At 35.7% G+C, this 25,840-nt stretch overlaps 1 protein-coding gene across 1 annotated transcript; it reads left to right on the forward strand.

Annotated features, from left to right (window-relative positions):
* The first annotated feature begins 1,156 nt into the window (after nucleotides 1-1,156).
* On the forward strand, nucleotides 1,157-25,394 carry LOC106143489 (netrin receptor unc-5). Its single transcript, XM_060945268.1, has 10 exons — nucleotides 1,157-1,302; nucleotides 6,773-7,225; nucleotides 14,949-15,127; nucleotides 18,604-18,682; nucleotides 21,340-21,510; nucleotides 22,043-22,186; nucleotides 22,789-22,923; nucleotides 23,491-23,614; nucleotides 24,442-24,557; nucleotides 25,200-25,394. Exons 1-10 carry the CDS (start codon nucleotides 1,206-1,208, stop codon nucleotides 25,358-25,360), a joined length of 1,659 nt encoding a protein of 552 aa, XP_060801251.1. The 5' UTR covers nucleotides 1,157-1,205; the 3' UTR covers nucleotides 25,361-25,394.
* The last annotated feature ends 446 nt before the right edge of the window (nucleotides 25,395-25,840 follow it).

Genomic DNA, 25,840 nt, shown 5'->3' on the forward strand with positions numbered 1-25,840 from the left:
CCAGAACAAGTTCTAAATTCAAGCATTACTTAAATCATTGAGATGAAGTCTGTGCCTACTATGATAACGTATGAAACGTGATGAATGGATTATGCATAAAAATATTGAAAGTGCTATTATTACTCGTAATTAAGTGCCAAACATCAGTTCCGTAAAAGTAAAAAAAATATTAAAATACAAAATTTTATCGATTGATAGAGCAAATAATAAAACGTAGTAAACAAAAAAATACGATCCTCCTCCTTATTTGAAGTCGGTTAAAAACTTACGCTCTTTCGTCAGATTTAATATCAACGCCATCTATTCATTTACAAATAAACCTTGCTAACACAAAATCATACCTATTTAAATTGTACTATAATAAAAGCTTCAATGGAGCTTTTGTGTTTTCTTAGTATTGTACAAGAGGGCGCGCAAACGTGTCATCTATGGTTATAATGTAAAACTAATAACAAAGAACAGCTTTTGAAAGCAGAAGCATGGTAAAACTTAGAATTAGGTATGCTTTTTACGAGTTTAAGCGTGGAGAGCTTTTAAATGGGTTCGTGCTTGGAGAGCTTTTAGAAAGTTGAGCTGAAAGTAAAACAGATGGCGCTAGGAGTTGTAAATGATTATAATGTGCAAAAGCTCACTCGTGTCTGTTTAAATAACAAAAGTATGTAATTATTATTTTTTTATTTACAAAATACTAGCATGCCATTCAAAGTATTTTTTTCTAATTAACTATGAAATTAACCTACACCATTTAATATTTAAAGGTTACAAAGAGTTCAATATAATTTTTTTAAAGTTAATATCTATTATATATTTTTTTTAAATATTATTAACAAACGTTCAAACTTTTTTTTTATAAACTGCCAGTGTTTTGGAAAAAAACATTATACAACCTATTGCTTAACGATTCTTCAACAAAGATTCACCCTATATTCTATATTCAAGCAGTACGCAACGATCTTCGGTATAACGTGCACGCGTCCCATTATTTCAACCAATCGAAACACGTGCCTTTCGTATTTCAAATAGTGATAACAAAATAACGTTCTCTTTTTAAATACGCGCAAAATAATCTTTTTTTCTGTTGTTTTTTTTTCTAGAATGCCATAGAAAATTGCTCGTTCCGTTTTGCATTTTTGTTTTTATTTAAACATGTGTTATATATAGTGTCTAGTGAATCGTGATTTGTGAATGCAAAATTTTCAGTTTGAATGTTATTCAGTGACTTTATAGTTATGTTTCTACACAAATATGCCTTTAGGATTTTGTTGGTGCTCATTATGACAGAAGGATACGTTAAAAATGGAGGTAAATAAAAATGTGTGAAAGCTTTATAAAAAGTTAGTTTTTTGTAATAAAATCATTAATTCAGTAGCAGTTTTTTAATTGGCTACTTAAATAGCTACAAATAAATAATTATTGAATCTCAATTGTATTAATAAGCCAAACAACTGATGTCGTTGATCGTCGCCTAAAAGTGTATTCGAGACTGTTGGCTCTGTCTACCCCACAATGATTATGTATTTTTTTTTAACTATTCTTGTTATTATCTATCAAAAAATCATCACGTCATTTAAAACTATCTTTAGGCCTACCGAAATACCGTACCTGTTTCCGGTAGAGAACGCTAATCTTGACGCCGGAAAATAAGATACCCCGGCCTTACCTGGTTATAAGGGTTTAGTCACACTGAATATTTAGTCATTATTTGAACCTCTACTCTACCATTATAACAAGGCCTTTTAGTCTAAGATTGTTGGCTCTGTCTTCTCCGCAAGGGATATTACGTCTACATCTGTTGCGGGGTAGACAGAGCCTTGCTTTGCTGGATTTAAATAGTGACAGGTTACTAGCTCACAAGAAGAACCAAGGCCAACCAAAAACCAAGTATTGTCAGATAGCAATTTTCAAAAGTTCATTAGCCTTTCTATTATTAGGTACATCTATAGGAAAGAGATAGCGTGGTCCAATTCTTTAGTGCCGGTAACCACACGACACATTTCTATAGCACCTCTGTGTTATCTGTTATCAAAACGCGACTAGCACCGTTATTTACAGCTCTGGTGCTAACGAAATCATAATACCGGTAATTTACCGACACTTTATCATTTCATATCTAGACCTCAATTACTTTCACAATATCTACCTAGTCATAATTTTTAAGGTGTTAGCCTTAAAGTTGGTTATAAATTATAGTAACTGTCTCATTAACATGTCTTTTTTCCGTTGTGCCGTGTGGTTCCCGGCACCAATAGAAAAGAGAATAGGACCACTCCATCTCTCTCCCACGAATGTCGTACAAGGCAACTAAGGGATAGGCGTTTGTTTGTTTGTTTAGCTATCTGAACGACTTTTTTGCCCGATCTCAACGCTCGTGACTCTTCCTCCCGGCTTTAGTCCCGGTTTCATCCTCACCACTCTGGAGAGGAGCTAGGGGTATGCCTTTGACCATGGATTCTGAATTGGGTTATTCAGGATTTTACACGAAGCGACTCCAATCTGAAAGGTTCCCCAGTTAACCTAACCTAACCCGTATTGGAACATCCAGTTGCCTGAATGTGCAGGTTTCCTCACGATGTTTTCCCTTACCGTAAGAACATCGTTTAGTATTCAAACAAATGCACTGTATCTTTGTACATACATACATATAGTCACGTCTATATCCCTTGCGGGCTAGACAGAGCCAACAGTTTTAAAAAGACTGATAGGCCACGTTCAGCTATTTGGCTTTAAGATAGAATTAAGATTAAAATAGTGATAGGTTGCTAGCCCATCGCCTAACAGAAGAATCCCAAGTTTGTAAGCCTATCCCTTAGTCGCCTCCTACGACATCCATGGGAACGAGATGGAGTGGTCCTATTTTTTTTTTAATATTGGTGCCGGGATCCACACAGCACTGGTATCTTTGTAAAGAGTCATTATAGTACTCGTACATTATCGAGATGGGATTTGAACCTGTGCCTTTCTGCGCATCATGCATTTTAACCGGGCACCTTACCGAGTCGCCCACTGACGCTCTAACGTTCAACGCTAGTGATCCTATAATACTAATTTAGCATTAAATAACATTAAAAAAACATACATACATAAAATCTCGCCTCTTTCCCGGAGGGGTAGGCAGAGACTACCTCTTTCCACTTGCCACGATCTCTGCATATTTCCTTCGCTTCATCCACATTCATAACTCTCTTCATGCAAGCTCGGCGGTTTCGGGTACTTTTAACCTGACCCTTCACCAGGACGTCCTTAATTTGATCAAGATACGTTCGTCTAGGTCTTCCCACTCCGACCTTTCCCTCCACACTCTCCTTGTATATCTGCTTTGTCAATCTGCTTTCATTCATCCTCTAAAAAGAAGTTGGTTAAAATTATTAACATTCGTCTTACTGACAAAAGGACCTCTAACTCTCATTCCAGTGCATAGTAATTTATAAGCGGAATTCGTTATCAAAAATAAATATCTATAACAAAATGTCCCTAGGCATCCGTTTGTAAACGACACATTTGAAGGCAATTCCGTAATTTCCCACTGAGCCGTAACAAAAGATTGATCATTATCGGGCTAGTATCCCTGTTCATTGATTGGTTATTCCTGATACTTTCAATTCCTCTGCTTTTAAAATTTTAACTGAGTTTTTTTCCAATCAAGCACAGCTTTGAAGTTAAACTCTCGTAAGGATCTGAAAATTTCACAACTTGGATGTCTTTGTATTTTTCGTTTCTTACAATTTACAATTAATATTTTGATGCGCTGAGTTGATTCTGAAAACGACGCGTCACAAATATATATCATACATACATACCTACATATAATCACGTCTATAAAAATATATAGGAAAAAAGAATAGAACTATCTCAATCTCCTTTCCATGGATGTCGTTAAAATCGACTAAGGGATATGCTTATATGCTTGGGATTTTTCTTTCTTTTAGGCGATGGGCCAGCAACCTGTCACTATTTGAATCTCAATTCTATCATTAAGCCAAACAGCTGAACGTGGCCTATCAGTATTTTCAACACTGTTGGCTTTGTCATCCCGCAAGGGATAAAGACGTGATTATATGTTATATTATGCGCGAGTAATGCACTAGTTTTTCAGTTCCACCCTTTCCTCAAACACTTAACGTGAAACATTGCCAGTTCTCGAGAACCAATTAAGAGTTCGACAACTTTAGTTAAATAGTACAATTCTGTTTGTCAATTAACTTTCTGAGTTTTAGGTCCTTGCCAATTCACTCTGTCTGGCCGCTTTCGCTAATTTCATCAGGAACTTGGCCCAAACTGTTAAAAACTTCGCAATTAGGTAGGTAGGTAGGTAGGTTTTGTATTGACATTTGTCAAATTCTTGAGCCGTGTGTCGTGCGGTTTCCGGCACCTATAGAATAAAGAATAGGATCATTCCATCTCTTTTCCATGGTTGTCGTTAAAGGCGGCTAAGAGATAGGCTTATAAACTTGGGATTCTTCTTTTAGGCGACGTGCTAGCAACATGTGTCACTATGTGTATCTCAATCCAAACAGCTGAACGTGGCTTATCAGTCTATTCACGATTTTTGGCTCTGCCTGCCCCGCAAGGGATATGTATGTATTATTAAAAAGTAAATTATTTTTATACTGACATTAATATATGACTCTGTTTCTTTGTCTATATGTTTACAAGCTTTGCGCGGGATTTTGTTACCGTTCGCTATGTTACTTGTGAAGGTCTATCTATCTGTATACTTCTATCTATCACTGTGCAAAATTTCTTCAAAATCGGTTCAGTAGATTTTCTTTAAAGTTAACGTTACAACATATACAAAAAAAAATAACTGAGAAAAAACATCTATAAAGGATACTTCACTTAACTCCACCGACAAGAGTAAGCTCTTAAATTTAAGAAGAAATTTTTAAAGCTTATGAATTACAAACAAAACTACAAATCTTTGCTCTTTATATGATAAGTATAGATAAAAAAGCCATCATAGCCATAATACGGACGAAGTTCAGTTTTAAGAAATTATAAGATTTTGAGCTTAAAAAGAAATCAGAAGTTTTACTCGTAAAATAGCCTATTAAATTTAGCGAATTGAAGCCAAATCTTTCAAAATATTCAAAACAGGTAATAAAACAAAAACAAAATCGTTAAATAAACATCTGCAATTCTAAGAAAAGAAACGAGGATTCCCAAAGGAGGCGCATGCGCAGGTAGAATTGCGGTTGAGAACCTTGGGAGTGTGTTTTTTTGCCAAACAGTTTGTTATGGGCGTTAAAATTATTAAAAGGCAAAATGCCGACTAACTGATAATAAAATAGAATGGAATAGATTTATTTTCAAAATTGGTTACAAGGTATCATTTATTCGTCACACACGTCACATCACTTAAATCTAATTATAACTAGTGTAGAAGAACCGGCGGAACAAACTACACTGCAGCATTTTCATCGGACGTCAATTTACAAATATAGATCTCTTAAATCTAAATCGTGGAATTCGTCTACATTAAAAAACATGAATGAATGTAGACCTAATAATAAATAAATTGCCGTGTTAAACGTTCCTTTATTGGCTAACACGAAAATCATTTATGGAGTGGATTTTGGTCTCAATATTAAACCTGACTAGTTATTATACATACATACATACATACATACATACATATAATCACGTCCGTATTCCTTGCGGAGTAGACAGAGCCAACAGTCTTAAAAAGACTGAATGGTCACGTTCAGCTTTTTGGCTTAATGATAGAATTGAGATTCAAAAAGTGACAGGTTGCTAGTCCATCGCCCAAAAAAGAATCCCAAGTTTGTATGCCTATCTCTTAGTCGCCTTTTACGACATCCACGGGAAAGAGATGGAGTGGTCTTATTCTTTTTTCGTATTGTGCCGGGAACCACACGGCACACGGATATCAAACCTGAATAGTTATTATAGTGTTTATTAATCGCAGTGTCGCGATGAGGAATAGGCAGGACTATGGTTACATCCTCTCCCGGAAGAGGTGAGGAGCCCGGGGTACGCTTTTTTGACCATGATCGCCTTTTGTTTTCTTATACTTTTGTACACCTGAAACTAGTATACCGTCGACATATGAAAGTTTGTAAACATACATATGATCACGTCTATATCCCTAGCGGGGTAGACAGAGCCACCAGTCTTGAAAAGACTGATAGGCCACGCTCAGCTGTTTGACTTAGTGATAGAATTGAGATTCAAATAGTGACAGGTTGCTAGCCCATCGCCTTGTTAAGTTTGTAAAAAAGAAACTTTATCCCAAATGAAAAATATACCATTAACCATGTTGATAATTTATTCACATATTCACGTCTATATATCTCTAGCGAGGTAGACAAAGCCAGCAATCTTGAAAGACTGATTTGCCACTGTTAGGCTTATTGATAGAATTGAGATTTAAATAGTGACAGGTTGCTAGTACATCGCTTAAAAGGAGAATCCCAAGTTTATAAGCCTATCCCTTAGTCGCCTTTTACGATATCCATGGGAAAGAGATGGGGTGGTCCTATTCTTTATATTGATAACACACATACATAAAATCACGCCTCTTTCCCGGTGGGGTAGGCAGAGACTACATCTTTCCATTTGCCACGATCTCTGCATACTTCATATACATTCATGCGAGCTCGGTGGTTTCGGGTACTCTTGACCTGACCCTTTGCCAGGACGTCGTTAATTTGATCAAGATACGTTCACCTTAAGATATTGATAACCAAGCAATTAATTTTATTCCATTACTAAATTTTACAACAAAAGCTCAACAATTTAATGTTTGTTTCAGATGCCGAACATACTACAGAAAAAGAGACTAGACCGGAATACATACACCCAGACGGCCTTCTGACCTTCGACCCTTACCTCTCAGACTTCAAACCTGAAGTAGAAGAGGACGATTACATCCCCATTCCAGAGAACGACGAGACAATTGACGGCTTACCAATATTCCTACTAGAACCAAAGAATTCTTATGTCATTAAAACTAAACCTGCAACGTTGTTGTGCAGAGCCGCAAATGCTTTGCAAGTATTCTTTAAATGTAATGATCTTAGAACAGATAAGACTGAACAGTTTGAGCATGTGGATCCGCAGAATGGAGTGAGAGTAGTTGAAGCTGAATTGAATGTGACAAGAAATGAGTTAGAAGCATACTTCGGCGGGAAGTATAGTTGTGAGTGCTACGCGTGGAACAGTAAAGGGAAGATACGGAGCCAAGCTGTTTTCATTGAATATGCTTGTAAGTATTTTGGTGATAATGTTATTATTTGATGTGTCAACATTTAAATCTAAACTAATATTATTAAGCAGTGTTTAGGTATGAACTTGAAAATCTAATATAGTTTGGTAGCCTATCGCCTAAAAGAAGAATCCCAATTTTATAAGCCTATCCCTAAGTTCTTAATAATCCCTTAGGTCCTATTCTGTTTTTTATTGGTTCCGTGAACTACACGGCACAAGTTAGTATCTAAGTTTACCGGCAAATAAATTCCTGTAATTCTGTTCCTTGATGAAAAATTATATTGGGAAATCGTCCCAGCGGCAGAGTTTTCAAAATGTTTGTGTGCATAGGTTTCTGACATAATATTTAGGACTAGTAAAATAGAAATAAAATAAGTACACCAAACAGCCATAGGGGACTCAATTAAAAAGCTAAGGATTATCACGACCTCTATAACCATAAAGATATACCCTACAAAATACAGAATACCTCAGCGTGAGCCGGCTTTGCGATGAATATGTTAATTTTATCATTAGGGGACGGGCCCCTGCGCTAGTTGGTTCACATTGGTAGAGTGATTTGGGCGAGTTTGTAGTATATATATAGTATAGTGTTTGTAGAGTGAAAATGTGCATAAATATTACTTCTGAAAAAAAGACAGTTATATTTCCTTAGTAATTTTGTTTCATGTGTTTATCAGTCTTGATGATTTCTGTGTACATAAATTAGTAAATAAATATTCTGTTGGATATGTTGTGACTAGACTTTTATTAGTTTTACAGTTGTATTAATGTGACAACGTAATTAAAAAAGAAAAATATTTATTTGTAAAAAATATAAACAAAAATATATCTCCCGACAATTCTAGAGTCTCTTTAAAAGTAAACTTGTTATTCTTAAATAAAAATAGTCAGCAGGCGACCATTGCACATGCATCGTCGTTTTTACCGCGCGATAAACTATCGCTATCCCTTTCAACGCCATAATAAAAAGCGAAACAGCGCAATTCGCGTGTCATTTTAAACCCCGAGAATTACCTAAATCAATTAGGTTATTTTAATTCGCTCGCATGCCAGTCATCTGACCTAATGTGAACTTTAAATGCAGCTATGTATAGATTTATTATTATACAGTGAGTTAATTAAGAGAACCGTTTTCTATCTTATTCGTTGCTAGTTGACGAGGTTAGGGTGATAGTGGGGTTGCTATAAATAATGATTTGACCCAATTTGGTGGCGGAGGTAACGTTTGGTTGGTGAATTTTGGCGATCGTAATGTATAATGAGGACTTAAAACTAAGTTTGCTAAAGAAATGGGAAGGAGGAGCGATAAATATAATTTAATTCTAAGTTTAGATAATCGTGAAATAGACGCTCCAGCAGAAAATGCTACAGTGCAATTTGTTACTGCTTCTTCGGCGCTGACGCTTTGGAGGCGGCAGTAAACTTAGTTTTGAGTAATTTATTTGACTTCTACCCATGTCGTGAAATTAAATATGACAATAATTAAGTGATGTTTGAAATGTCCCAAAAAAAAAGATTTTGATTTTGAATTATATGAAAGCGGACCCTGGGTCCCGAAGCTTCCATACATAACACTTAAAGATGAGAGAGAGACAGAGAGAAAAGGCCTGTCATGGAAAGTCCTGGTTATATTTAGAAGTTTCTAACTTAATTTGAATTGGTTTACATTACCTTCTCGTTAGGTTGGCTTTTTTCGCCAATTTCCATTAAGTATACACTTAATTTTTAGTTAATTTAGATAATGTGACAATTTGATGCATTTTTCTTTGTAAAACTTCAATAGTTCTTAGGTTGTTCTGGTTTAAGGCATTACACACATAAATATAAAGTATTTTGAAAATAGATTGAAAACATTTTGATTTATCACATTTAACTTTTCGATTAATATAATTCGATTATAAATAATAATAAACAATTTTCATTTCATTCACTGCCAAATAAAACCGATAATCCAATGTTTCTCACGAAGCATTTAAGTTATTTTTATAAACTCATACATTTTACAACCATAAGTAAACGTATGAAAGGGCGACCACATTTAAATGTATGAATATTAAAAAGTTGGTGCGATGCCTCCGTGCCCTTATAGGGATTAATTCATCTTTCATTAAAATGTTCACAGCGTGCCGGCATTGCCGCGTGGTTCCCGGCACCAATACAAAAAAGAATAGGACCACTCCATCTCTTTCCTATGGATGTCGTAAGGGGCGATTAAGGGATGGGCTTATAAAATTGCGATCCATTTTTTTGGGCGATGGGCTGGCTACCTGTCACTATTTGGATCTCAATTCCATCATTGGGCCGAGCAGCTGAACGTGGCCATTCAGTTTTTGGGGGACTATTGGCTCTGTCTACCCCGTAAGGGATATAGACGTGACTGTATGTATGTATATGTTTACAGCGTAATGTCCTGCAGGACAAGAAGACGGATAAAGCAAGCGCCTTTTTAATTATAAGCTTACAAAGGATATGCGTGTTCGTTCATGTGTAGGTATTATTTTTATGGTTGATGGATTTATAAAAAAAAAACACGTTGTTTACGGAACCATTATAATATTTCAGAGCCTAGAATAATGAGTTCCAATTTATTTAATTCAAATTATAAACGGATGGATTCTATAAGTAAAAGACTCCATCTCGTTTATCGTAAAAGGCGACTAAGGGATAGTCTTATAAACATACATACATTATGGTCACGGGATTCCTCTTTTAGGCGATGGGCTAGCAACCTGACACTATTTGAATTTAAATTATATCGTTGAGCCTAACACTGCGGGCTCTGTCTACCCCGCAAGGGCTAGTGACGTGATTATAATATGAAAACTCAATTTCAATTTAAAAAAAGGGTGTATCAATTCACGATTTTTATAAAATTTTATTTTTAATCAAGGTGAGTGTGTACCTTCTTTAAGAATCATAAATTTATAACTCTGCCAGTTTTTAATTACCAATAAAATAAAGGGCAGGGTACACGTAAGAGGTTTATTAATGAAGTTGTTCTGTAGTCAATTATTATGAGTTTATTATACGGCCGATCGGATATCGACTCGTATAAAATCATAATTGTTGCTTTTATTCGACGTTTTATATGTTAATTGGTTTTAAAAGCTACGCTTTAGCATGAGTAAAGACTTGATCTAGTTTCTTAGGAATCCTTTTTTATAAGGTCTCATATTATAGTGCATTTTCGCTCAGATAATGGCTTTAAACATATATATGTACCTAGATATATATATCAGAAAATCATTAAACCATAGATGTGGTTGCCGGCACTTTAAAATAGAACCACTCCATATCTTTTCCCGGAATGTCGTAAAAGGCGACTAAGGGACAGGCTAGCAATTTGTCACTATTTAAATGTCGAATCTATCATTAAGCCAAACAGCTGAACGTGGCGTCTACAGAAAATCAGTAGTACTTACTTCTACTAGTTACTTCAATTAAAATTTTTGTTTCATACGTTTATTCCCATTAAACAAAACCATACGAAATCTACATAAGGGGTGCTATTTTAAACAATAGGGCCTGTTAATTGTGCGTTCCATTTTTGTCGCGTACTTATTTAGGCACATCCTGTTTCCAGCATTCCTCGGGCATTGTCTTATAATGAGAATAGATGTGGCGCCAAATGGAGTTAACGTAGGTACATACATACATACATATGGTCAAGTCTATATCCCTTGCGGGGTAGACAGAGCCAACAGTCTTGAAAAGACTGAATGGCCACGTTCAGCTATTTGGCTTAATGATAGAATTGAGATTCAAATAGTGACAGGTTGCTAGCCTGTCGCCTAAAAGAAGAATCCCAAGGAATAGATGGAGTGGTCCTATTATTTTTTGTAATGGTGCCGGGAACCACACGGACCTTTCTTACATTCGTCAAATGTATAAACTCACTACAGCAATAGCAGCCTGAGTCTATAATTAAATTCTCTCGTCTCTTCATAATTGGATGTGAAAACCCGACTGATGAGCGTATTGGAAACAATTGAATGTTTAAAATAGAACCCCACGCGGAGTCACCGATTGAGTGAAGACGGGAGGCAATGCCTCGTCAAGTCTAAATAGACTGTTCAACGATCATTTGATGCCTTTACGGGGTAGACAGAGCTAGGAGTCTTGTCAAGTCACTGTAACTGTGCCGGTGTCCTAACTAGACTGTTCAATGATCATTTGATGCCTTTACGGGATAGACAGAGCCAGGAGTCGTAACATTCAAAGGATATGTGAAGCTGGTTTAGTGACGATCATACATATATATAATCATAATCACGTCTATATCCCTTAAGCGGTAGACAGAGCCAGCCTATAGATCTCTTAAAACTACATCGTGGACGAATGCACATTGTTTACATTAAAAAAACATGAATAAATGTAGAACTAATTATACATACATACATATACATTATGGTCACGTCTATATCCCTTACGGGGCAGGCAGAGCCAACAGTCTTGAAAAGACCGAACTAATTATATCAATACGAATATTATGTGTTAGCTTATTATTTCACCCATGCATTCTCTAATGTGGCGTAGCTTCATATTGAATGCATTCTAGTTAAGATCAGTAGTTTGCAGATGTTGGATTATCATCAGACTGATATCGTCAGTGATTTGCTGTAATTGAAAACATCTTGAGGCGATCAACGGCTGTTATACTCGTATGTTGGTTTATCATAGAATTATCGATTTAATGTAGATCATTTAAGCTTTGTGTGCCGTGTGGTTCCCGGCACCAATTGAAAAAAGAATAGGAACACTCGGTTTCTTTTCTATGGATGTCGTGAAAGGCGACTAAGTTATAGACTTGTAGTCTATAACTTAGTCGCGTTGTTGGCGATTGGCTAGCAATCTGTCACTATTTGAATCTCAATTCCAGCATTAACGGCAAACAGATAAATGTGGCCTTTCAGTCTTTTCTAGACTGCTGGCTCTGTCCACCCCGCAAGGGAAATAGACGTGACTATATGTATGTATGTGTATATATGTAATCTTTGTTAAAGTACTTAACTTACACAAAGTTATGCACATTCAAAGCATGTATCTGTCATCGCGGAGAGATGACGTGTCTAATGTAATTCGCAAGGATATGGTAGACTGTGTGTGTTGTTTTGTTGTTATTCTCGTAAACGATTCGTCATATTATTGCCCTTTGTTAGGTGAAGCTTTCGTGTATGTGACATGGCAGACAAAATATAGGAAAAACAAGCAAGCCTTAGAAATCTTGATTGGAATTTCTGGTCATCGCAAATTTTAATTCAAATTCAAAATTTTTCTTCATTATTATGTGACATTTCGTATCACTTAATAATTGTTATATCTTCTGATTTCACAACATTGGTTGACGTCAAATAAATTACTAAAAACTAATGCCGCTTCCAAAGCGTCAGTTAACTTAGTTTAATATCTGTGTTATTTATAAATAGTATATATACAACGCGAAAGTTCAAAATCAGTTTAAGTTGAAGGAAGCCAATTTGACGAAATATTCGTATTGAAATCATTAGTTATATATGTATATTCATTCATATTTTTTAATGTAGACAATGTACATTCGTCCACGATTTAGATTAAAGAGATCAATATTTGTAAATTGACGTCTGGTGAAATTGCTGCAGTGTAGTTTGTTCCGCCGTTTCTTATACACATGAGCTCTGGAAGCGGTAGTAGATATAATTAGATTTCAGTGATGTGACGTCAATAAGTGATACCATATATCCAATTTTGAAAATAAATGTATTCGTTTCTAATAATACTGAATACCAATGATGTAAACAGTAGCTCCAAAACACGCAAACCACAGATATTTCAGTTCAAATAAAACTAAGAAAAGTAAACTAATTTCAAGATCTAAAGTTACCGATCATCAAAATTTATCTCCAAATATCTTCTAGCTAACGATCATAACTTCAGATCGGTTTCAGCTTAAGATTAAGGGTAGTAACACATTAGTCCCGAACAGATACCTGAATTATTAACAATTGATTGTGACTCATTCTTGGTGTGTTACCATTCAAGAGTTAGAGTTATAACTTTAGACTTAGGGCGTATCTTATGACCCAAGCCTAAGTCTCTAAGCCAAAATAATCATGAAAATAATTGGGGAAAATCAATTTTAATAACCTTAAAATCCCGGCACCAATACAAAAAAGATTAGGACCACTCCATCTCTTTCCCATGGATGTCGTAAAAGGCGACTAAGGGATAGGCTTACAAACTTGAGATTCTTTTTAGGCGATAGGCTAGCAACTTGTCACTATTCGAATCTCAATTCTATCTTAAAGCCAAATAGCTGAACGTGGCCTATCAGTCCGCTCAGGACTGTTGGCTCTGTCTACCCCGCAAGGGATAAAGACGTGATTATATGTATGTATGTATGTTAAAATAGTATTAAATTAAAATTAATTTGTACTTCCGTGTGTAATTAACACAAAACGATAACGTGAACAATTTTAATGACATTTGGCTCAAAAACAGTAATAACATAGAGACTAATTTTCTCTGGAAATTCCCACTGAAACATTGCGGAAATTTTTTTACATACATATGTACATATAGTCACATCTACATATATCCCTTGCGGGTAGACAGGGCCAACAGTCTTGAAAAGACTGATAGGCCACGTTCAGCTTCTTGGCTTAATGATAGAATTGAGATTCAAATAGTGACAGATTGCCAGCCCATCGCCTAAAAGAAGAATCCCAAGTTTATAAGCCTATCCCTTAGTCGCCTTTTATGACATCCATCACAAAGAGAAGGAGTGGTACTATTCTTTTTTTAATTATTATTGCCGGGAACCACACGGCAAATTTATTAAATGACAGCGTAAATGTGCCACTACCTTTAACGTTAAGGTTTAAAAATATCGTAATTTTAACTATCCCCTATCCCCTAGGGGCGCTATTACTGACAGGAAACGCATCCGACCGTTAACTCGAGGTTTTCACCGTTTGATAAATGCTCACTGCCTTTATTCGGGATGTTTAGGGAGGGTTGGAATTTAGCCGTGTTACAGATCTATGGAAAGTAGTAATGTTTTGTACGTAAGTAGACGTTGGGTGAGTAAAACGTCATAAATTGCGGTAAAAATTTAAACTGCCTGATGCCATTCATCAATGATAACGCCTATTTATGACTTAAAGGTACCAAAAAGTCGTATATACAGATCGAAAGAGATTTTTTTTTTTCTTATTTTACTGGTAAAAAAGGTGTAAATCCTGATGTCAGATAACGGCATTTTAGTTATACCACGGCAGTGTTAGAGTTTGTAGGCTTGTTAACTTGGGATTCTTCTTGTAGACGATGGGCTAGCAACCAAAGAATGTCCCTATCAATATATACAGTCGTATGTATGTATGCTTAGATCTTTATAACTACACAACCGATTTTGGTGCAGTTTTTTTTTCAAACAGATAATAATGATCCAAGAGGAAGGTTTATATGTATAAGTGTCACCCGTGCGAGGCCGGATCGTATAATATATAATCTGTACATACAGGAACAACTTGATAACCATAGTCCATACGGGCTAGGTCACCCCGAAAAGGTTGTGGAGGTCAAAACCTGACTCAGCTACTCTTTGATCATGAACAGGCATTATAACAGTGGGAGAAGAAACAAAATATTTTCCCTTCTTAATTGTACTGAATAATAATTCTTCCTTTGAACAAGTAAGTTAAAAGTAAGATCTTCTTCAACCTTCTCTTCTTTCCCACCAGACATCAAGAAGCAATTCGCGTACCAGCCGCAGTCGACGACCGTAGAAGCGGGCAGGGGAGCAAGCTTCAGATGTAGGCCTCCGCCCGCGGCTCCGCCTGCTACCATCAAGTGGACGAGGAACGGAGTCACTTTGGAAGCTACGGATGAAGCTCTAGTTTTACCCAGAGTGGACTTACAGGTATTAATCTACTGTTGTAATATGTCCGCCAAGAGGAAGTCAAGTCAAGTGCCGTGCGGTTCCCGACACCAATAAAAGAAAGAATAGGACCACTCCATCTCGTTCCCATGGATGTCGTAAAAGGCGACTATGGCGCTTATAAACTTGAAATTCTTCTTTTAGGCGATGTGCAAGCAACCTGTCACTATTTGAATCTCAATTCTATCATTAAGCCAAACAGTTGAACGTGACCTATCAGTCTTTTGAAGATTGTTGGCTCTGTATACCCCTGAAGGGATATAGACGTGATTATATGTATGTAAGACAAGACACGGCAAGGCAGTATCATCCTTTTCTTGAAACAATTCAGGCCCTTTTCGGCCCTCGTTTAACTTCGTAAGTAGGTATATAAATGAAATATACCCCAGATAATATTTATGATAGACAGATTATAATAGCCTGGCTAGATAAAAATTAAGGACGTCCTGGCAAAAGGTCAGGTCTAAAAGAAGAATTCCAAGTTTATATGCCTGTCCCATAGTCGCCTTTTACCGGGAACCACACAGCACATAAACGGCAAATAAATCTATACCATTCTACTCTATTCAAAAGCACATTCTAAATTTGTTGCATTCAGACACAGTACCTTACCCCATATTGGTAGAGTATTTTTCTAAGAAACATTTTTATGAAATATTAATTCCCAATCAATGCGGCGCCTCAAAGGATCATTACACAATTATCTTTAACGACTTTAAATTGTGCAAGACATGGATAGCTATTCTTTTCAGACTGGGCGAGTAAAGTTGCAAGGAGCCCGGAGGGGTAGGCAGAGACTACCAAGTTTATAATTTAAGATATTCGCAAGTTACTCACACATTTGAGACGTAATCTATCAAATCATAACGTATCAAACTATATAAAGGAGACCGTATTTAAAATATCATCTATCTTATTTACGTATTAGAATCGCACTTCTTTTGTTTTACTTTTCGCTAATTTAGAATAGAATAGAATAGAATAGAATAGAATAGATTTATTTTCAAAATTGGATACAAGGTATCACTTATTGACGTCACATAACTTAAGTCTAATTATAACTACTACCGCTTCCAAAGCGCATGTGTAGAAGAAGCGGCGGAACAAACTACACTGCAGAATTTTCATAGGACGTCAATTTACAAATATAGATCTCTTAAATCTAAATCGTGGACGAATGCACCTTGTCTACATTAAAAAACATGTATGAATGTAGAACTGATTATGTCAATACGAATATTTCGTCAAATAAAATAAATATAAAATAAAATATGTACATACTGTACAAATTATGTCAAGATCATGTCAAAAATACACAAGCATTTAAGAGGCCATTATGTCCAGCTCGGGCCACACATGTTTATCATTAATATAATCATCCGTGCTGTAATAGGCTTTCCTACAAAGCTCAACTTTAATATACTGTTTGAATTTTCTACCATTCATTTCAAGAACACTTTTTGGTAATTTATTATAAAATCTTATACAATTAATCAGAAATGATTTCCCTACCTTAGCCAGCCGATGTGCTGGGATCGACAACTTGTAATTGTTCCGCAGTGATCTACTAGTACATTCACCTACTTTTTTGAAAGAGTCTAAGTTTTTCCTAACATGCATGATGTTATCGAATATGTATTGGGAGGGCAAAGTTAAAATATTTAGGTTTTTGAAAAAATCTCTAAGGGAATCTCTTTGTTTAAGACCGTAGATATATCGAATTGCCCTTTTTTGTAAAATGAAAATAGTTTGTATGTCTGCTGCTGATCCCCAAAGCAGTAGACCATATGACATTAAACTATGAAAATAACTAAAATATACTAGCTTAGCAGTTGCCACATCCGTCAAATGCCTAATACGACGAATAGCGTATGCTGCAGAACTAAGCCTTTTAGAAAGTTTTAAAATGTGAGCATGCCATTTCAAATTTGAATCTAATGTTATTCCTAAGAAAGTAGTACTATCAACAAAATCTAATCTTTTACTACTTATACTAATATCCACATTTGCCTGCCGCACATTGGGAAGTGTAAACTTAATGCATTGGGTCTTATTTGCATTTAACAGTAAGTTGTTGATTGTAAACCAGTTAGAGATGGCGGCTAAAGTGCTATTCACATCATCACAGATTTCGCTACGGCGGTTCATTTTAAAAATTAGTGACGTATCATCTGCAAACAACACGATGCCAGTCTGTTTCTCAATCATGCAAGGCAGGTCGTTGATATATATCAGAAAGAGAAAAGGTCCCAAAATGGAACCTTGCGGTACCCCAATTTTTACCGTCGCTCTTTTCGATTTTGTATTATTGAAATCTACCGTCTGTAATCTATCACTAAGATATGATTTAATTAGTTCAACGGCAGCAGTATCGAACCCGTAATGAGCGAGCTTGAGCAGAAGAGTTCTATGATCTACGGAATCAAATGCTTTGGTCAGATCGCAAAACACTCCGATGGCATCCTGTGAGTCTTCCCATGCATTGAGAATATGAGTGACAAGAGCCACACCTGCATCTGTTGTACATTTCCCCTCAGTAAAGCCGTATTGCTGACTATGAAATAATTTATTAGACTTAAAGTAACGCTGCATTTGATTAAGCATGATTCTCTCGAACACCTTGCTCAAAATTGGTAAAATTGAGATTGGTCTATAATTACCAGGATCTGATTTTTCACCTTTCTTGAATAATGGAATTAGTTTACTATACTTCATTAAATTTGGAAATATCCCTTGGTCAACACAATTATTGAATATATATGCTAAGTCCCCAGCTATAATATTTATAATATGACATATCACAACAGCCGACATACCCCAATAATCCTCAGACTTTTTCAGATTAAGTTCTTTAAAGGTATTAATAATGTCAGTAGGGTCAATATTTAAGAATTTAAATTTGGAACTGCAAGTGCTGACATTATTTTTAAGTAGTATTTCAGCTTCATTAGGGCATGAGTCAATATTAGAAGTTAATTCCAACGGTATATTTGTAAAAAAATGTTCAAATAAATTTACTATTTCTGTTGTAGAGGTAATTTTCCTATCATTAAATTTAATTTCATTAATATTTTCTTTAAAATTACTTCTACCAGTTTCCTTGTTTATAACAATTTCTGCCCATTTTCAAATATTTTAATATCAAATTTGAACCATTGCCCTGTACATTTTTCTTCGTGACGTCAAAAAAAGAAGAAATAAAAAAATAACATTAAAAAATAGTTTTCTTTCCACAAACAATATATGTAATACTTAAGAAATATTGGGGAGTAAATTTGAGCCTGACAGAGTATCTCTTATGTCAATCAATTAACTTCTTACTACGAGTACCTCTACGCTTGCCTTGTTCCCAGTTTTAACCATACTACAAAGCGCTATTGAGATTTTCTTAGCGGCGAGTGCACTCGCTCTTTCACTCGACTAGTCTAACACGTGCTAACTACATAAAATTGTTGCAGGACATCGCCAACTATACGTGTGTGGCGGAGAACATCGCCGGTCGCCGGGAATCCGAAGTCGCCTTGCTTTCTGTATACGGTATGGTTTAATTGATTTTATCATGTTTTTTCTAAGACTAGGTACATGATAATGAAAAAGATTATTCGCTTGTCTTGCTACATTGTCATAATTTATATTGAGCCTTAGAATGATAAGGGCTAGACGGACGTACCTTGGTCAAATCGGAAAAGGTCAGGTCAAGATTACCTGAAACAAGAAGCAAGAAAATTATGCAGGGATCGAGGCCAGTCAATAGACGTAGTCTCTACCTACTCTTCCGGGAAAGAGGCGTGAATGAATATGTATATTTATAGACATGCTTAAATGATGTACAGAAATTGTAAGCCATGTTAAAACGAAGAGTCGAAGAATTAATACACACTGATATAATAGGTATTATTTGAATTGTTTATTATTTACTGTGACAATTACAATTTATAAAGTACAATAGGCGGACTTAATGCTAAGGGCATTATCTAACAGTGTACCATTGGGTTAAGCACAGAACCTTTATGTGTGAGAATCATCATACTTATCCATCCCATCCAACAATCCCAACTTTTATAATATAATGTGTGAGTAAGCTTATTTGTTACCTTTTCACAGTTAAACCACTATACCGATTTTAATGAAATTGGGTCATGGGGATAACGCTAGTTAAATATAGAGGAATCATTTGTAATACATATATTGTTTTCTGCTTTTAACAAAGAAGGTTTAAGGTGTCAATTTCTAACGACAACAAATTGTTATAAAAACAACTTACTCGCATTTACAGAAATGGCAATAAAACCCTTTCGTATAAAAACAGGGTAAATGTTTCGTTGGAAACGGGTGCGTCCAATTGTGGCAATTTTCTTGTCCAATAAATGCACATTCTTCACTAACCGTTAATGGAAAGATCGCAAGTCGAGATTGCAGTTTTTAGTTCTGACCGCATTGCCCATAGACAAAGATATACCTAGATACTGCACTTTCGTTTGTATGAGAACTAAGCGTTTAACTTACTCTAAATTCAATTGAGAGAAATTGTACGTATCACGAAGATAATATTTTTGTGTCTTGCAAAGCATAGACTAATTATTTAGGAAAAAGCGTAGCCAATATTTTTTTCTTAACGGAAAATCCCAATGGAAGCTCAAAGTTTAATAATGGGACTTTTGTCCCATTACCAATATCTTTAATTTTTTTTTAAGATTTACCTGATACAGTTCCATAGGTTCACTTCAATAATAACATATCTTTATACTTAGGTAATAATAATAACATCATCATATTTAAAAATAAATAGTTCCTAAAAAAGATTATTATTGGTCGTTTTTTTGCTCCAAAATTGAATAAGCTAAGTCAGACTGTTGCAGGATCTAGCTAAATTTATGTCTATGAACCGGACCTATTGATCGGTGTTGGGATAGTTCAGAGTAATCAGCTAATTGTAGTGTTCCTATATCACTTAGTAACATGTCTCAGCAAACGTTATACTGCATATTTATCTCTTAGTAATATCCTACACTCCCTTGAAAAGATTTGCCAAAGAATGTCGCTTAGTTACTTTCTCATTGATTCATTCATATAATCACGTCTGTATCCCTTGCGGGAAAGACAGAGCCAGCAGTCTTTATATCTACATAAAACACTTGTTTACTTAATAATAGTATTTGTATGGGAACATACAAACCTACATATTCCTTCTCAGGTACATTAAGCAAATATTCTATCACTTTATTTACACGTTTTCAAGTGCAAAAATAGGACTTCTTCATCTCTTTCCCACGGATGTCGTAAAAGGTGAGTAAGGGATAGGCTTATAGACCTTGGGATTCTTTTCCTAGGTTATAGGGAAGCAATCTGTCACTATTTGAATCTCAATCAGCTTATCAGCTTAACGTGGCCTATTAGTCTTTTAAGGCTCTGTCTACCCCGCAGAAAATATAGACGTGATCATATGAATGTATGAATAAAACACTTCTTTTGTTAAATTCGGTTAATAAACTCTAACACAGTAATTCATTTTCTTTAGCAAAGAATCGTCTGGCAGAACACAAAATGATAATGTTATTGATTTCAATGGTCCAAGAGGAAAAAGACACAAGAAATATAATAACCGTTCTGTATATATTTGTAACATAAAACAGTACATTCGTATAATAAAACAGCAGGTGGTATGTCCGAGAGTTTATAACGTTATGACGTTATATTAATGAGGAATCATTACATACATACATACATCCATACATATCATCAAGTCTATATCCCTGGCGGGGTAGACAGAGCCAACAGCCTTGAAAAGTCTGAAAGGCCACGTTCAGCTGTTTAGCTTAATGATAGATTTCACATTCAAATAGTGACAGGTTGCTAGCCCATCGCCTAAAAGAAGAATCCCAAGATTATAAGCCTATGCTTTAGTCGTCTTTTACGACATCCATGGGAATGATACTGAGTGGTCTTATTCTCTTTTTTATTTATGCCAAGAACCACACGGCGCACGCATACCTACAGACAGAAAAATTAGAGGGAGATTGCAAGTATTGATATTGATTATTGGGTTTTGTAGAACAAAAAACCCAATCTGTAAGACCCAATGGTTGACTGGTAGATAATGCTTCTAGCATTAAGTCCGCCAATTGTGCTACACATTTGCATCTTGTGCAATGAAATTTAAATAAATAAATTAAAAAAACCTATTTTTCCCTTAGTCAACGGTGGATGGTCATCATGGTCGCCCTGGCTGGCCTGCAGCTGCGGGTTGGAGACGAGCGGCCGCCGGCGCACCCGCTCGTGCACGGAGCCCGCCCCGGCCAACGGCGGAGCCCCGTGCAGAGGTGCTTCCGAGCAAACAGATGATGACTGCTTGAGGTGTCATAGTGGTGAGATAATCTTGTATTCGTTATTCCAGAACCTTAAGAGACACTTATTTTTCTAGAGAAATTTCTTCCAGTAGGCCCACGATAGGAAAATGTAAAGAAAGGCATTGGCTTGTGTACATAATTACTGTATCTGACTGTATGGTCAAGATTCAACTCGAAATTTACGCACACGAAGTCGCGGGCAACGGCTAGTATCAAATAAATAAACATATATACATGTAAAACAAGTTTAGTGACTTTAGCGTGGTTCTAACTTCATCTCTATTTCTCTTCTTTTTATAAAGTCCGAGTAGAGGAATAATAAGTAATGGGTCATGCTAACTTAAGGATGAGCACATACTATTCAAATCTCGGGCTTTTCTCCAGGAAGGACATATTTTCTGTCTATCCCACTCATGGTCAAACTGCAGGAAAATTATAAAAACCATTCATATTCCTAGTGCGATAGACTTCAGAGAGAGAGGGGAGATACTTTAGATTTAGCCTTTTAGAAAATATTCAATCAATTTCTACATGAAGGCATTTTCACCAGGTGGGACATGGTCACCTTGGGGAGAATGGTCTATCTGCAGCGAGGAATGCGTGAGGGTCCGAAGACGGATATGCACTGGATCCTGTTCTGGACCTACGGCTCAGCACGCTTCGTGTGTCGACGGCTTGTGTGCCCCTGGGATGAGTAAGTTGATATTAGATACAAATTCTTTGATAAGAGTATTTTTCCCTTTTTTTTATATATTTTTATCAACAAAACCAAGTTAGTTTGAGATAGGCCAAAAATTATAACATCGCATTATTTATTTGATGTATGTTAAGCATTTTTTTGTTTTTTTTTTGTCTCAAGGAATTTAGAGGTTTTTGTTAACCTAAGCGTAATTTTTTCAACCTGCCCCGGTGCCCTTGGGATCTATCCTCTGGATAGGAGGTTTATCACGATGATGATGTTTTCAAACCTTTTAGCTATGCTTTGGCATAAACACTCCTTCTTCCTCCTGGCTTTAGTCCCGGTTACATCCCCGCCACTCTGGAGAGGCAGCCGGGGCCCGGGGCCCACGCCCAATCCAGGATCCATGATCAAAGGCATTCCCTTTGACCAGGGATCCTAGATTGGGTGAACCAGGTTTTTACACGAATGGCAGCTTACTGATTCGACCACCGACTCTCTTAGCTCTTAGCATAGACTAGATCCTCATTTAGTTGAAATGCGTTTTATATCATAATAAATTTATAATGACGTATTTAATTACCAAAGTTACTTCAAATTCATCCTTATTGTCTTAGGGCTATACACGAACAACACGACATTGTATGTGGGTATCGGAATCACCATAGCTATGTTGATAGCTGGAGCGGCGATACTTTTCGTCTGGTGCAAGTATCGTAACTCAAGACCCGGGTATGCAGCTGCTAGAGCAGGTAACAGCGCAATCTAATTAATTTTTCAGAACTTATTAGGAGTGGACACGTCATGATATCTATTGACCGCGTTGTAGTTCCAACTATTTGCACTAGATGGCATTGTTTTGATTTTACCGATATTCAATGTTCTTATAATTTATACATTTCCGATCCGATGTCAAAAGTTCTGAAATAAACATGGAGACGGCGAGACCACTCCCCTTCTATTTTCTACTTTTATAAACCCCAGAAATTGCTTGGCATGTCTTCAGTACATTTCTTTTAAAACATTATTAAATTAGATTCTTTTCTTCTAAAAATAAGACCTAGTTAATATTAGGTATTTTCTGGGTGTATTAGGAAGAGTTATTATTATAGTAACTATGAAGTACAATAAATAAGACTGGTTAATTTCCGCTGTTCTTTTCTAATGGAAAAAACAAAACTATTACTACTATTTGTAGAAGATTTGCATGAAAAATTCCATAAATTCTTATTCACCCACACAAGTTAGAAAGTCCAGCATAGATTAAAGTCTTCAATCGAACTGTTTCTCATTTACCTATATCTTTCCTACAAACTTAGGCATACCAAAGTCATACTCGACTCGTGACAAAAGCAATGCTGGCCCGGACCTGACAAGGACCTGTAATGAGTACTGGATGCAGGGTCCCGACAACCATTACGATTTGCCGCAATTAAGAGACAGGTACAGTCATTACTACTCGTATTTTAACGGTTCTCTATCTATTAGCATAAAATTTTGTGTCATAATTTTACATGGCATACCTTTGTTTAGCCTAATAATTGTTACGCATAATAATATTTGGCATAACTTTTTAAGCATATTTCTTTAAGCATACCTACTATTAACATATCCTAACCTAACCTAAGAAGTACTCGCCTTATAGCGCACATCTGCTCTGCGCAAAAAATAAATAAGTCTAAACTTTATTTATGCCTATTGAAATAGTATGCCAAAACCAATTATGCCAAAAAACTATTATGACAAAAAATAGTATGCGTAACTTGTTATGCCAAACAAAAATAGGACAAAAAAATTTGTCGAATGAAAGGGATCCCTATTTTAACTGGGTGCCGTGTGGTTTAAAACACTTTAGAATAGAACCAATCCATATTTTTCCAATTGATGTTGTAAAAGGCGACTGAAGAAAAGCCTAGACTAAAAAACTTAGGATTCCTCGGCCGAAACGTTCTAGGAAAACTTGTGTGAAATTATTCGGTAAAGTTTTTCAATACAGCCGTTCAGTCTCCTCCATGGTAGGTATTAAGTACTCCATAACAAAGATAATTGTGTTTTAAACTTTTTGATGCTGTTGGCTTTGTCTAAGGCCAACAAAGGATAAAGACGTGGTGATATGTATGTATGTATGTTTGCTGATTTTGAAGGATATTTATCCAAAATCCAAAAAAACGACGCGTTTGTCTTCAAAGTTTGATTTATATGCTCTGGCTTTTCTTGTTAAACTTGAAATATTTTTTATTTATCTTTATTGTTTATATAAATTTCTCTAGCTATGCTTCTCCTTTTGGTAACCGGAGTCATCATCCGTCGTCAGCGGGCAGCAATCATTATGAGATGAAGCCCTACAGTCCATCAGGTGACTCTGCGTCAAGTTGTTATACTAATTGTAAGTATACGAAACATGCTTTAGAATTTTTTGAACAAGCTCTGATTTCTCTACGTTTCCTTTCATTTTCTTTGTCGTCTATAATTTATAACGACAATTATACATTGTTAAATTATTATTATACATTTTTTAATTATAATTAAACATACATTTTTTTTTGTTTATAATTAATTTCAGGCCATTATAATACTTATCTTTATTCTAACTTATATAGTCTCCATATGTAATTTATGTAGTTTTCTCAACAACTCTAGTGAAAATATAGAAAATAACATGTTCATACGTTATTACACTTCACGATTAGATATTTTAAATGAATGTATACGTGCATTAACGCGAACATACCGTTTTTTCCAACGTTTCGACCGAGTTGCACAGACAGTGGTCACAGCATGACATTAATTATCATTCCACGTGAAAGTTAAGTTAAAAAAAATAATGCACCTTCCCACTTCTATGTAAAGTCTAACAGAAAACAAGCTGCTAAAATGTCACTATTCAAATCTCACTTATGTTTGTTGATACTCTGTAACTTGATCGGCTTAAGTCAATTATATATTAAAAAAAAAACCACGTCCCGATTTCACCTCTGATCCAGTTCCCAACGTCTTTAATTCTATTCTAAAACTACCCTCATTACAGCAAGGACAATGACCTCGAGGTCCAGTGAGTGCTCGACGTCACAGATGGCTGACCTCGTGACGTCATCGCCCATGTCCAAGGTGGACGTAGCCGTGACACTTCCCTCGGGACCCCTGGACACTAGTTACAGGGACAAGATTTGTTTGACTATAGTCAAGTGAGACTAAAAAGGGGGTTAGGTATTGTTGAAATTGATAATTTTTTGACAGTCTACACTATTTAAGCTGTAATAAAAGCGAAGTTTTTCAATTACTTAATAATTTAATTATATTGATTAAAAAAAAATTGGTTATGTTCGTAAACGTTTATTTTAAACACACTGTATATGTTTACAACATAAATTGCAAAATAATTGACCTATTTTTGGTAAGTACAAAACGCAAAGTTTTCTATTTGATTTGACAATAATTTATATATTTTAAATTATTAAATCAGTAAACAGATAAAACATACTATATATCGACTGTCAATATAAAAAAAGTAATTTGTGAAGATAGTCTTTGTGTTTCTTTTTTTTTCTTATTTATTGTAAGTTGTAAGAAGGCCTTGTATTGTTGAGTTGTTTGTAAATTAATCGACTCGCTAGTTATTGTAATTATTAATTTATAACAATTGCACTTTTTTATTATTAAGTTTTAAAA

The sequence above is a fragment of the Amyelois transitella genome, chromosome 7 (genome assembly GCF_032362555.1).
Source record: "Amyelois transitella isolate CPQ chromosome 7, ilAmyTran1.1, whole genome shotgun sequence".
Classification (NCBI taxonomy): domain Eukaryota; kingdom Metazoa; phylum Arthropoda; class Insecta; order Lepidoptera; family Pyralidae; genus Amyelois; species Amyelois transitella.